General features: G+C 39.3%; 1 protein-coding gene across 7 annotated transcripts in view; it reads left to right on the forward strand.

The window, feature by feature from the left end:
- LOC132406451 (EVI5-like protein) overlaps window positions 1-14,354 on the forward strand; it is a 255,316-nt gene that overhangs the window by 96,258 nt on the left and 144,704 nt on the right. For all 7 annotated transcript variants that reach the window (XM_059992145.1, XM_059992147.1, XM_059992148.1 and 4 more), the window contains exons 10-11: window positions 1,527-1,624; window positions 6,209-6,269. In XM_059992145.1, the coding sequence (XP_059848128.1) occupies window positions 1,527-1,624; window positions 6,209-6,269 (159 nt within the window). The remainder of the gene's footprint in view (window positions 1-1,526; window positions 1,625-6,208; window positions 6,270-14,354) is intronic.

The following is a 14,354-nucleotide window of genomic DNA, read 5'->3' on the forward strand; positions in this document are numbered from 1 at the left end:
CATTTTCCGGCAAGCTCCATTTCCTTCCCCTACTTATCCACTATCCTGTGGCATGTGAAGAAGGAAGGGTTAAAGCAAGTAAGCTGTTCAGAGGGCTATCAATGGTGTTTTTTATAGATTACTTCCCCTGATTGAATATCTAATGGTAGGCAGAGGAAACTAGGTTTCCTGTCAGTTACATAGCACCTATTGTTCCAGCATGGAATCATGAGAGCTGGCAGTGGAATGTGCTGCCCTTTCAACTGGCAGAATTTTTGAGTATTAACTGATAGTGAAGGCTTCATTTTCCATATCTGGGTTTTTATCATTTCTACGTCTGAACGGTAGTGTTAGCTGAAGAGTACTGTTCTGAAAACACAGATTTCTTATCTAGATTTCTAGCTAGCTCATCAGTACTAAGAGAATAATATTGCTCTTCCACCCTCTCCCATCCTTGTAAAGATATTTGAATAACTTTACATGAATTTGAATGGGATAAAACAAGTTTCAGAAAGAATACTTCCGATTAATTATGGCTTTAGTTTAAGATACGTTTAATAAAAGTGGAATTGATGAGTAGAATCTGAAAACTGGGACCACTTGATGGCACTATTGAAAGTAAAGTTCGAGCGTGTGTTAAGCAAATGCTGTGTGTATATGTAGGGTTTACATTACAGATTTTGAAACAAGCTTCTGTGTGGTGTTAGTATTTTGTAGAGTCAAATAAAAGCAACTACAAGATCGTGTTCAGTGGAATGGGCCACGTTGAGACTTGCCCTAATACTGAAAAGGTGCCCTTTTAACAACTGGGTTATTGTTTTCTTCAGTAATTTTAAGTTTGCTGATGTTGCTTAATCATACCCAATCACTGATAATGTATTAATTATGTATAAAATGGCTATTACTTATTTGGGCTTTCAAAACCTGTTTGGTAAAGTCTCACAGAAGATCTGAAACTTATTGAAGATAAAGTATTGTCGGGCTTAGAAGCAGCATACGAAGCAGCTGTACTCATATTGGGTTGCATCTGACCAGTGGTATCCTACAAAGACCTGTGTTTGCAAAACTGTTCTCCATGTTCCGGAGGACTGATTCACTTCAGTCCTGTGAATAGACAGGGAAGTTGGAATCGTTCTCCTTAAAGCAGCAGGGATTATGAGAAGGCAAGATATTTAAGATAATAAATGATACAGAGTAAATGGAGGGAACTTCTCTTGCTGGGGGAGAGTTCTAGAACCAAAATGAAAATGTTTGGCAAACCAAATCAAAATCAAGAAAGCATTTCTTAATGCAACAAGTGTTTGGGACCGGGAATGTGCAGTCAGAGAAGCAGATTTAATGTAATATTAAAAAGGGAGATGGTTGAGAACACCATTTGTATGTTTATAGAGACAGGATAAGTGACTGTTAATAGCTGTATTAATCCTGTATGGAACCAATATCTACTTGACAAACCCAATAACATCCTTTCACACTGTAATCATTCTGCAAGTCTGTGATGCTTCGTGTATGGAAGCAACACATGTGTTTCTTTTTTTTCCCCACAGCACTTTCAAAAGGTGATCCCACAACAGTTTGATAGCTGTCCTGACAAATTGATCCTGAAGGCTTACCAGGTCAAGTACAACCCAAAGAAAATGAAGAAGTATGTAACATATACATCATACCTTTTGGAGTTAACTGCAGTATGAATGTTAGAGAGTGCTTCCGAGTCCTTGCCCATCAGAATACGCAGATGAGTTCTATTTGAGTAGTAGTATCATAAAACCTCGGAGGAGATATTTGGTCTTTCATGATTAATAATTATTAAACCAAATTCTATTTTCTAATTGTTTCAAAAATAATTATTGCAATCTCACCATTCTTGGCTGAAAAATAACCTCATCTCCTTCTACCTTAAATCTATGTCTTCTAGTTATTGATCTCCATCTCTCTCCATCCAAGTTATTTTGATTCCTCTGTTGTAAAGAAGATGGTCTCAGACTATTTATTGTTCCTCATAGCCAAAACTCTCCATCTTGGCTGCATCCTTGGATCTCCCTCCTCACCCTCTCTGCTCTCATCTCATTCCTGTAACATAGTGACTGAATAGTAGATAATTGGAGTTTTTTTTATGCCTAAGGCTCACCACCTATGTTGCAGCACTGAGTGTTGAGTTTTAGTGTATTCTCAGGTCCTGAATGAGGTTGGAACTTTGACTTTCTTGCTCTGAATGAAAGTATACCAAATTAACGAGAATTTTACTTCTAGCAGGTGTTTTCCAGTGTTGGATTAAATTTTCCATAATAGTGACTAGGTGGCTTAGCTAATAGACTAGTTCCTCACAGCTTCATTGAATCAGATACATCTCTGACTTCTGATACTTTCTGAACTTTCACATACTCCTGAGACTGTCACATTCCTTTGGGTGTTCTGGTTTCACCCCACATCCTAATGATATATGTTAGTAGGCTAATTATACAACTTCAATTGCCTCTAGTCACCCTCTATTAGTAGGTGATAGAATCCGTGAGATTTGATGGAAATGTTGGGACAATAAATTATAATTATTGCAGGATTAGTGTAAGTGGATGTTTGATGGCTGGCACACACCTTAGACCAGGCATGGGCAAACTACGGCCCGGGGGCCATATGCGGCCCATTAAGCTTTTTAATCTGGCCCGCAGAACTTGATGAAATTATATTAATAAACCTTGTTAACGTTTTTTCCCCGCAATTCTGGCGTTTTCCCAATAGATGACGCACTCTATATACGTTGACCTTTGTTGAGGTGCAGCGTATTACTCCACATTTGCGCTTTACTCTTTGTTCGGCTCGACCTATTTGTGTGAACAGGCGTTCAGCGTCATGAACATCAACAAAGCCAGCCACAGATCCAAGTTAAATGACCAACACCTCAGATCCATCCTGAGAATCGCCACAACAAAACTAAATCCAGACTTTGATGCGCTGGCTAAAAAGGGAGACCAACAACACTGTTCCCACTGAAATTGAAAATAAGTATCTTCGTTGTGTTATGTAAAAAATGCATTTGAAAATATTTTTTTCAATAAGCCTTACATGTTACATGTCATTTCTGTTAAGTGATGGACATGAGTAGTGCGCAGGTACACGTACGTTCTCAAAATAGAAAATGCGCTCCAGATCAAATAACGCGCTCCGCATACTGGCCCGCTGTCACTGTTCTGTCCTTGGGCTGGTCGTTGTTGAGTTTTGGCACAGGGGACAATTGAATAAGAAGGAGCAGGACAAGTAGACCTGCATCTCCTACCGTTTTTGAAATAAAGACAGTCAGGAGGAGAGTGATGATGATAATATCTTGAAGGATAAAAGAATTTTCAGTGCTCTAAAATAATAACTGTTACTATTTAAAAAGCTGTATTTTATTCATTTAATTTTCAGTGTTTTAAAAGTCATTTCAATAAATAGCTAAATACCATGGGACTTCAAAGACAGATATTTTGTTGTAATGCATTTGTTCATTTTCAATTGAAATTAAAGCACATGTTTTTTACATATCCCATGATATTTTATTTTCTCTTATGAGGTGTATTACCAAAACACTCCGTCCATCTGCTCCTGGTCCGGCCCCCCTGTCAAATTTTAGAACCCTTTGTGGCCCACAAGTCAAAAAGTTTGCCCATCCCTGCCTTAGACTGAAGAAATTGCTTCCATGCAATATGACTCTGAATTTATCACGATGTATAGGACCATTTCAAAGTACTTTACTGAATATTTCTTGATCCGATTCACCAAAACAATCTAACTGCTACTGAGCAGGGAGATGGATGATTCACTTAAGGAGCTGACATAGGGTCGAGTGGCATTGGGGCGCATGTTTTCTCTGCCTCAAGCTAACAATGGAGAAGTGTCAGATCATGACTGATGTTTGGAATAGGGAAGAAAGAGTATGATTAAAGGAAGCCATAAGTCCACAACTTTGTCAGTCTTCTCAGTTGTTTATGTACTGTATGTGAGCCATTAAAGATTCTGCATGAGAGGAAATGTAATGAGAAAGTTAGTGATCTTGAGATTTTCAGAAGACATTGTCAATTAATCTCTGCCCAGGACTCTTTAATACTGTTGAAGGATATCTTCCTGAAATCTCTGTTAACTTTAAGGTAGTTCAGAGTAGATTCTTTTGTGACCATTAAATTGATAGCATTCTAAGTGAACTTGAAAGGCAATTCGTAACTTTGGGCAATATCACTAATACCCAAGTGCATATATGCACCATCCCTCCCACCTCACACTATTTGAGTAAAGCTGAATAATTATGGGCCTATTGTAGAATCAATAAAATTAATCATATCCTTCAGCAGGAACTAATAAAGAAAGGTTCTTTGAATTTTTGCTATGGGGCAGACAACTTGTGAAAAATCTGATCAAATATTTGAAAATTTGAGAGTAAAACCAAGTGTTTATAACTTTCAAAAATATCATTTTGATTCATTTTCACTTTAAATGTTTCAAATTAATTATTCAATGGTTTTAAACAGCAGTTAAATTAAGTATGAACTTAATAATCTTCCATCTGCTCTTTCGGGTTGGACAAGTCATCACAGCTTTATTTTTTTAATTATTTCTGCTTTGAAAAAGTACCTAGTGCTTTCCCAGCATAAATGACGAATAAACTCTTCTTTTGTACAAGTATTGATTTTAACTGGCATTTCAATTCTGCCATCTTCATCAGGGATGAAGCCTCGGCATGTCTAGTCTGGTCAGTATATATACCTCCATTATCCGTCCCACCTGATTGGTTAGTTCTCATCCGATCAGGTTTCTGTTGTCCCACCTTGTTTACATGCAAATTCCAGTTCTTGCTTAAAGTGAGACATTTGTCTTCGTTAAAATTCTTTTTCTCTAGTTTTATTTCAAAAGGCTACTTTCACTAGGCAGTCCCAAAAGCCATTGGCACGGCTTGGTAGTTTTGAGCCATCACGGGCAATCCTATGGCCATGGCAAATGTAATGTTCTGCTACTGCCAGTTTCTCTGGGTAATCCAAACAGGAACATCTTCTGTGCTCCTTGATGTGGGTTTCCTCCATGTGCCCTCTCTGGCTGATGTACACTTCTCCGCGTTCACAGGGAACGCTATAAATGCCAGCCGTCCTAAGTTCCAGGTCATCTTTGTCCCATATATCAGCCAGACAGGATGCACAGTGGAAACCCATTTCAAGGAGCACAGGAGATATATCTGTTCAGGTTACCCAGAGAAATCGGCGGTGCAGAACATTACATTCGCAATGGCCATAGAATTTACCTTGATAGCACAAAAATAATGTGCCATGCCAATGGCTTTTGGGACCAGCTGGTGAAGGAAGCCATTGAAATAAAATTAGAGAAAAAGAATTTTAACAAAGACAAAGGTATTGCTCTAAGTAAGAGCTGGAATTTAATTTTAATTGTAACCCTCAGTTCAGCTAGCGGCTTAATATAGGGGATGAATTTTAAACAAAGTGGGATAGCGGAAACCTGATTGGTTAGCCCTCATCCTGTCAAGAGGGACAGATGACAGGGGATAAATATACCACTGGACTAGACATGCCTAGGCATCACCCCTATTGAAGATGGCAGAGTTTGTCGTTGAAACACCAGTTAAAATTGATACCTGTACCCAGATGGAACCTTGAAGTGTTTATTCATTATATCTGCATGTTACCTGCAGTGAATTCCCAATATTATTTGTATTATCAAGTCAATTCTGTGAGAGTGCGAGCCGTCCTGCATCAGAATGTGGGTGAGAGAGAAAGAGAAAATGGAGAAGGGCAATTAACAAACCATCAGGTAGAGAGGTTCTGGGAGAGATGGATCTTTGAACCGTGCAAGAGGAGTGCAATGAAATGTTAAAAGGATGTGAGAATGACAGCAAGGAAGAGCATCAGAAAATTGGAAGAAATGCCTGGGGAAAGGGCACTGGTTAAAGCAATGTTAATAAAATAGAAAATAAAATCTGAGATGGTACTCTTATTATTTAGCTATCAGAATAAGTAAAACTGAACAGAGGGCTTTTCCTTCTGATTCTATTGGCTGTGGTTTAAATTTTGTAATGAGCAACTTTGTGATGAAAGCCCACTGTTGGCTTTAAATTTTTGCCTCAATTCACATACTATTGTGACCTTGTATCATCTTAAAATAACTGGGTATGTGGACAGAATGATAAGATTTGTAATTTTACTGGAGAAAGATGTATGTTTAAGGGTTCTGTTGTGACTTGTTTCTCCCACAGACTTGAAAAGGAATACACTACAATCAAAAACAAAGAAATGGAGGAGCAGATTGAAATTAAGGTAAGTTTTGCAATATGCCTGAGATAGTAGCTTTAATTGCCTATGCCATTTCTCGTCATCTCCACATATAATTCTGGGGACAACAATGTATAATTGTATTTAAAAATTACTGTGATTAACTAGCTTATTTTCTTTTGAAAAAGTGAAAGATATAATTACTGGAAATCTGGTGTGATAATTAAATGCTATTTCCTCAAATGATAGTGTAAGAATATAGAGTTAATTGTGATTTTCAGAGAATGTAATTTGTGCTTGATGTTCAAATGCATCTATTGGTAGGTTTACACAGGTTGGCACTTTTTGAGGTATGACATTCACAGTTGCACTGTAAGTATCATCGGCATCTTCCTGTAAATGGACAGCATAGACGCTATGCAATTAACCATTTACCTTGTATTGCTCTATATTTGGTTGTTCAATAGCATGGCCCAAGTAATCTTTGTTAGATGAGCTAGTGCTTCAATTTCACACTTGTCTGCATGGATGATTCTCCAATTTCTGGCTTAACATTTTAGTCATAGGGTTATATAGCAGAGTAACAGACCCTTTGGTCCAACTCATCCCTGCTTAACAAAATTGCATTCGGTTGTCCAACAGCATGACCCAAGTAATCTTTGCTAGATGAGCTAGTTTCAATTTCACACTTGTCTGCATGGATGATTCTCCAATTTTTGGCTTAACATTTTAATCATAGGGTTATATAGCACAGAAACAGGCCCTTCAGACCAGCTCATCCCTGCTAACAGATTGCCTATCTCAGCCAGTTCCACATGCCTGCATTTGGCTCATATTTCTCTAAACCTTTCCTATCTAGCTGGCTGTCTAAAAGCCTTTTAAACAATGTCTTTTTAACCTGCCTCTACTGCTTATTTCATATGCTCGCCATTCTCTGTTTCGATCCCCATTTAAAACCTCCTCTCTCACCTTAAATTTATGTCCTCGAAAACTAGAAATCCTTACCCTTGAAAAAAGATGTGACAACCTACCTTATCTGTCCCCCTCATGATTTTACACTTAGTGGCCATTTTATTAGCAACACCTCATCAATGCAAATATCTAATCAGCCAATCATGTGGCAGAAACCCAGTGCAAAAAGGCACACAGACACGGTCAGGTGCTTCAGTGGTTGTTCAGATCAAATATCAGAATGGGAAAAAAATGTGATCTAAGTGACATTGACCGTGGAATGATTGTTAGCACCAGACAAGATGGTTTGAGTATCTCAGAAACTGCTTATCTCCCAGAATTAGCATGCACACCAGTCTCTAGAGTTTACAGAGAATGGTATGAAAAGCCAAAAATAAACATTCAGTGAGCAGCAATTCAGGCTGGACCTAATAAAGTGGTCACTGATTGTGTATACCATCGTTAGTTCAATCCTCAGCCCCCTTCACTCCAGGGAAAACAGTCCTAGCCTTTTCACTCTGTTGTCATAACTGAAAATCCCCCAGTCCTGCCAACATCCATGTGAATCTTTTCTACACACTCTCGAGCTGAATTACATCTTTCCTCTAGGTTTGTAACCAGAATAACACAAATTAATTCAAATTCACTCTCAACATCGCGGCATTCCAACTCTTGTACTCAATGTCCCAACCAATGACAGCAAGCATGCTATATACTACCTTCATCATCCTGTCTAACTGTGTATCCATTTCAGGGAACAATGTGCTAATATCAAACAAAAGAAAATCAGCAGATGCTGGAAATCCAAGCAATACACACAAAGTTCTGGAGGAACTCAGTAGGCCATGCAGCGTCTATGGAAAAGATTACTGTCAATGTTTCAGACCGAGACCCTTCAGCAGGACTGGGGAAGAAAAAAATGAAGAATCAGAGTTAGAAGGTGCAGGGAGGAGGGATGAAACACAAGTTGATAGGTGAAACTGGGAGGAGGTGAGGGGTGAAGTAAAGAGCTGGGACGTTGATTGGTGAAAGAGATACAGGGCTGGAGAAGGGGGAATCTAATAGGAGAGGACAGAAGACCTTGGAAGATGAACTTGTATCCCTCAGTCTCTCCAGGGTCTTACCATTCATTATGCATGTCCTACCCTAGTTTAATCTCTTGAAATATATCACTTAGCTGAGTTAAATTCAATTTGTCATTCCTTTACCCACTTCCTCCATTGATGTAGTTCCTGTTGTATCTTCAAGTAATCCTCTTCGCTGTCCACTTTACCACCAATTTTGGTGTCATTTGCAACCTTACTAATCATACCTCCTACCTTCTCATCCAAATAAACAAAAGCGACCCAGCACTAATCCCTGTGGCAGTTCAGTGGTCACCGGTCTCCATTCCAAAAGGCAACCCTCCCAATCACCCTCTGCTCCCTTCTATCAAGCTAAGTTTGTATCAAGTTGCTGGGCACACTGTGATCCAAACGATCTAACGTTCCAGACCAGCCTATTGTGAGGACATTCTTAATGACCCAACTGAAGTCCATGTAGACAACAGCTACTGCCCTGCCACCAATGATCTCCCTGGTCAGCTCTTCGAAAACAAGATTATGAAATTTATGAGATGCATTTTCCCATTCAGAAAGCCATGCTAACTATTCCCAATCAGTCCTTGCCTTTCAAACTGCAGATAGATCTTATCTACTGGAATCCCCTTAAGTAACTTTCCTGCCATGCCACTAGTGCTAGGCTCATCAACCTGTAATGCCTTGCCTTGTCCTTGCTGCCCTTAAAGGAATAATGTCAGGCTCCATATGGTCTTACAGTACCTTGAGGGTCAATGTAAATGAACAAATTTTACAATTGGCAAGCTAAAGGAAACAGTAACATCAGTCAAAAGTAATGCCTTTGATCCTTTTCACCTTCCACACTAGGAATTGGCCAGCAGAATTGATTAAACGAGAATATCCCTGCAAACTTGAAAAGATTGAAGCCATGTCAGCATAATTACTAAATCTCCTGCCTGGCAGTAAATTCCAAATTATCTTGCATGTATTGGAAATACCATTGTAATATCTTATGCAGTAAAGTTATTTAGAATCTCTGAATTGGCTTTTCTTGTCTCAAATGGAAGTAATAAGCAGTAGAGTGCTCTGACTAACAATTTAATGTTTTATACTCAGTATTCCAAGCCACAACTTCTGGCTAAGTTTTCTATATTTTTTGGTTGCATTTAACTGCTTTTTAATATAAAATTGACATGAGCTCACTGTGGTATAACCAAAAGAAATCCATAAATAATCTACAAAATTTCTTGGTATAAAATGCAATATATAACTCTCTTCTGAAACACTTTAATAACCAATTAAAATTAGGTCATAAACATGAAGTTCTGCAGATGATGGAAATCTTGTGCAACACATGCAAACTGCTGCAGGAACTCAGCAAGTCGGTCTACACCCACGGAGGGGAATAAGCTATCAGTGTTTTGAGCTGAGGCCATTCATCAGGACTGAAAAAGAAGGGGGCAGAAGCTGAGGGGAAGGAGTCCAACACTCTTCCAGCTTCTTACTTCACCCCCTCCACCACCCACTCCCTTAACCCTTACCAGGTCTCCCTACCACCTGCCAGCTTGTACTCCTTCCACTACCCCTCATCTCATTCTAGTTTCTGCCCTTTCCTTTCAAGTACTGATGATCTCGGCCTGAAATATCAACTTATTCCCCTCCATAGATGCTGCCTGGCTTGCTCAGTTCCTCCAACATTTTGTGTGTGCAACACCAGGAGGTACATGAAAAGGGCAGGATCCCGCAGCCCTTTCTTCCTTGGGGTAAACTAGATCAGTTCCATTTTTCAAGAAACCAGGATCAGTCTTTGCGAAACTTGGGGTCATACTTTAGTTTCTTGCAGTATACAGATGCTTTCAAAGGCCATCTCAAAGATCAAAGGGAAAACAAAATCTGGTTTCCTAAACAACTAGTATAGAGCAGTGAAATTCAATCATTTTTCTTCCAGACTGTCATAAGTTTAAACATATGGAAAGTAATGTGATATATAGATGCTATGATCCTTTAATTACAACAATCAGTGACATTCTGAGGTGTGAAGAGATGAAGGGCATCCTGAGATGGGAATGCTTACCTATCTGTGTGACTTATAAAGGTGGAGTCTCATTTTGAAAATGCTTGAATAATTCTGGAGGTCTGACAGTACCTGGGGTGAGTGGTCAGGTCTTTGATTGGAAAAGTGAACTCTGTGCACTACCCGATGTGTTACGTTTTAGACAGAATTCTCTGAAACATCCAGTATCTGTGGTATTTTATGATTAGGACCAGAGGGCACAGCCTCAGAATAGAAGGGCGTCCCATTAGAACAGGGGTAAGGAGAAATTTCTTAAGCCAAAGTGCGATGAATCAGAGAAATCCATTGCCGCAGTCAGCTGTGAAAGCCGAGTCGTGGAGAATGATAGGTTCTTTATCAGTAAAAGTGTCAAAGGGTAAGAGGAGAAGGCAGGAGAATTGGGTTGAGAGGGATAATAAATCAGCCATGATGGAATGGTAAAACAGACCTGATGATCCAAAGGGCTTAATTCTGCTCCCATGTCTTATGTTCTTCTGGTCTCATTTATGCTTGGAATAATGAAATGAGCTCAACAAAATAGTAGGAAATGTGTCAGATCCAGGGGTTCCACCACAGCAATAGTGAGGTCTAACTAGGTATAACCAAAGAGAATCTCTGAAATATTGTTATTGCACAAGGGGTGATTGGCTGGATTGTTATTTTTATTGAATAAGCCCACAACATACTGAGCGCACTGATTTTAAACGTTGGAAGCCCATTTTATGAAACAAATGTGCACACTCTACCAGCTGATTTTTGGAAAACCCTTTGACAAGCTTTAACGTCACTTGTTCATCTGTATGGTAGATGAACAAATGATAGATGCATGTGTGTAATAGAAAACAGACAGTAATAAATGGACTGAGTCTCATGAGTATTACTGCAGGCTTATGTGTTTACTGTTAATTAAGATAAAAAGTTTATTCAAGATATTCTGTCAGTGCAGTCATTTGTGGAGCAGTTTTGCTTTTTCAGGTAACTAACCCCAAGTATGCCTTATGTGTTTGTAGTGATTTGTTTTCACAGCATGATTGAATGTAGTGGTAATGAAGGGAAGTTGAGAGATGCAAGAAAGGATGTAGTTAGTGATGGGTGGCTTTGCAGTTTTCTCTTTCCCGGGAATATCTCTTAAATAAATAGAGAAAGATGGTTAGTGGGACATTTCTGTATTTTGGCATTCGTTATGTCCCAAAAGTACTAACTTAGGGAGTTTTAACCTGTACTGCTTGAGTATTAAGTTGCAGCATTTTGTTGAAATCTTTCCAATAAGGTGGTGGAGCGCTCAGATGCAGCAACCACTCAGAGTCCAATCAAAGGTGTATTTGTTCATCTTGTATGTTTCTTTATTGATTGCAAGTTACTACTGGATACAAGGAGCCTCCATTACTGCACCACTATACCATCAGTGAGTTACTTGATATTGATGGGCTGACCTTATTGCATACTGTTGTTGTGATGGCACCTGGATTTGTGTACTATTCTGCTGAGATGTCAGTGAAGGAGCTGGCTGTGTACCCCACCGCCCCCCCATTGTTGCTGCTCTCTGGTGCTCGCTTGATGGAAGAACAAGTTGAACCAGTACAACTTAAGGACTTGGGCTGTACTTTTCTCTTTGTGACTAATTTTTTTTTTAATTGTAACAGTATGTGATATTTTTAGCTATGTGCAGTGTGCTGTTTCTAATCTATTTTTTACCTTGACTCTGGAGGAACACTGTTTCATTTGACTGTGTTCATGTACGCACAATGAAACTTGAACTATTTAGATATGTGAGCAGTAGGCTACATAACCTTAAACATGAGAAAGTGTGCAGATGCTCTAAATCCAATGCAACACACAAAATGCTGGAGAAACTCAGCCAATCAGGCAGCATCTGTGGAAATGAATAAACAGTTGACATTTCAAACCAAGATCCTTCTTCAGGATTGAGAAGAAAGGGGGAAGATGCCAAAATAAACAGGAGGGGAGGAGAAAGATGCTAGCTGGAGGTGATATTGAAGCCAGGTGGGTGGGAAAGGTCAAGGGCAGGAGAAGAAAGAATGTGATAGGCAAGGAGAGTGGATCATAGGAGAAAGGAAAGGAGGAGGAGATCCAGGGAGAGGTGATAGACAGGTGAGAAGAAGTAAAAGGTCAGAATGGGGAATAGGGGGTGGGAGGGGAATTTGGGGATTTGTTTACCAAGAGGAGAAATCAAAATTCTTGCCATCAGGTTGGAGGCTACCCAGACAGAATATAAAGTATTGATCCTCCACCCTAAGGGTGGCCTCAGCTTGGCACAAGAGGAGTCCATGAACTGTCATATCAGAATGAGAATTACAGTGTTTGGCCACCAGGAAGTCCTGATTGTGTTGGTTGGTGTGGAGGTGCTCAACGAAGCTGCCCCCCAATTTACGATGGGTCTCAGCAAGGTAGACGAGGTCAGCAGATTTGCAGGTGAGGTGCTGCCTCACCTGGAAGTACTGTTTGGGGCCCTGAATGGAGGTGAGGGAGGGTGTGTACAGGCAGGTTAAGTGCCTTGATGGAGATGAGTGGGGAGGGATGAATAGACAAGGGAATCACGGAGTGAACGATCCATATGAAAAGTGGACGGAATAGAAAATAACGATATGTTTAGTGGTAGGTCCCCTTTGGAGATGGCGGAAGTTGTAGAGGATAGTGTGTTGGATGTGGAGGCTAATGGGGTGGTAGGTAAGAAGGACCCTATCACTATTAAGGCGACGGGAAGATGGGGTGAGTGCAGATGGAGGAGATATCTACATAATCTTGACTTCTTGGAAGATCATTAATACATTGAATATCTTTGCAGCCATCTCTATTAGAATCGGTTGGTGCAGACCATCAGTCCAGAGATTAGTTTTGTTTAGTTACAGTCCCTCCAGTACTTACTCTTCAGTAATATTTCTCATTGTCACCGACCACTGATACTTAATTTTCTGACACATTTAAAACACATATGAATTATAGTAATGCCTCTGCCTTGCCTTTGTACACTATAACTATTTTCCTGTGAATGCCTTTACTTAACCCTATTTATTTTGTTAATTTCTTCTATGGTGTAATTGCAGAAGCTCCTGCAATTTTTAGTGCACTTCTTGCTGATTAGCTTCTATAATCTATTTTTTATTCCCATCGCTCTTGATTGCTGCTGTTTCTTAAATTCCTGCTAATTCTTAGACTGACAACATTATCAGCTTGATTATTTACTCTGATGCTATTGGCCAGCTCCTTCGTTTACCCTTTGAGAAGCTTTATGCTTCTTCATACATTTGTTGGAAATTTTAAAAATTATTTTAATGCCAACCATTATATCTTTTATCCTGTTTTTAAATGTAGTGTCCTAATCTACCCCCATAGCCACGTAACTGTCAGTACTCCCTTTCTTGCCAACAAAATGCCCTCATTTAAAATGAGACCATTGCTTCTGATTGTGTGCATACAAAATTCTGCCCTGTTGAGATCTGTTACTTTTATAGAATTACAATTTAGCCCTGAAGTATTACACAATAGATCCAATTCTAAGACATAATTTTCCAAACTGGTCTCCCAAATTAACTGAGTTTTTCTGTTTAAGACTACCTTCAAGCATGGTAACCCATCAGTCCAGAAACCAGTCTTCAGTTTGTGTTAGCATATAATCTCCATGAGCACTTGAGTAACAATCATTTATGTAGCCTTTGTATTTTTTTTTTTTTGCAAAGCTGAATTTATTGTATAGCTTCCTAATGGTGCATATCATCTTTGTCCAGAGAGAGAGAGAGAGAGATAGACATATAGATATATACACACATATAACAAACATATATATGTATATATGGATGTATATTAAATAATTAAATTAAAATAGTAGTGCAAAAACAGAAATAATAAAAATGTGAGGTAGTGCTCATGGGCGCAATATCCATTTAGAAATCAGATGGCAGAGGGAAGAAGCTGTTCTTGAATCACTGCCTTCAGGATTCTGTACTTCCTTCCCGACGGTAACAATGAGAAGAAGGTATGTCCTGAGTGATGGGTCCTTAATAATGGACACCACCTTTCTGAGGCACCGCTCCTTGAAGATGTCAATAA

This window comes from Hypanus sabinus, chromosome 16 (assembly GCF_030144855.1).
Source record: "Hypanus sabinus isolate sHypSab1 chromosome 16, sHypSab1.hap1, whole genome shotgun sequence".
Classification (NCBI taxonomy): domain Eukaryota; kingdom Metazoa; phylum Chordata; class Chondrichthyes; order Myliobatiformes; family Dasyatidae; genus Hypanus; species Hypanus sabinus.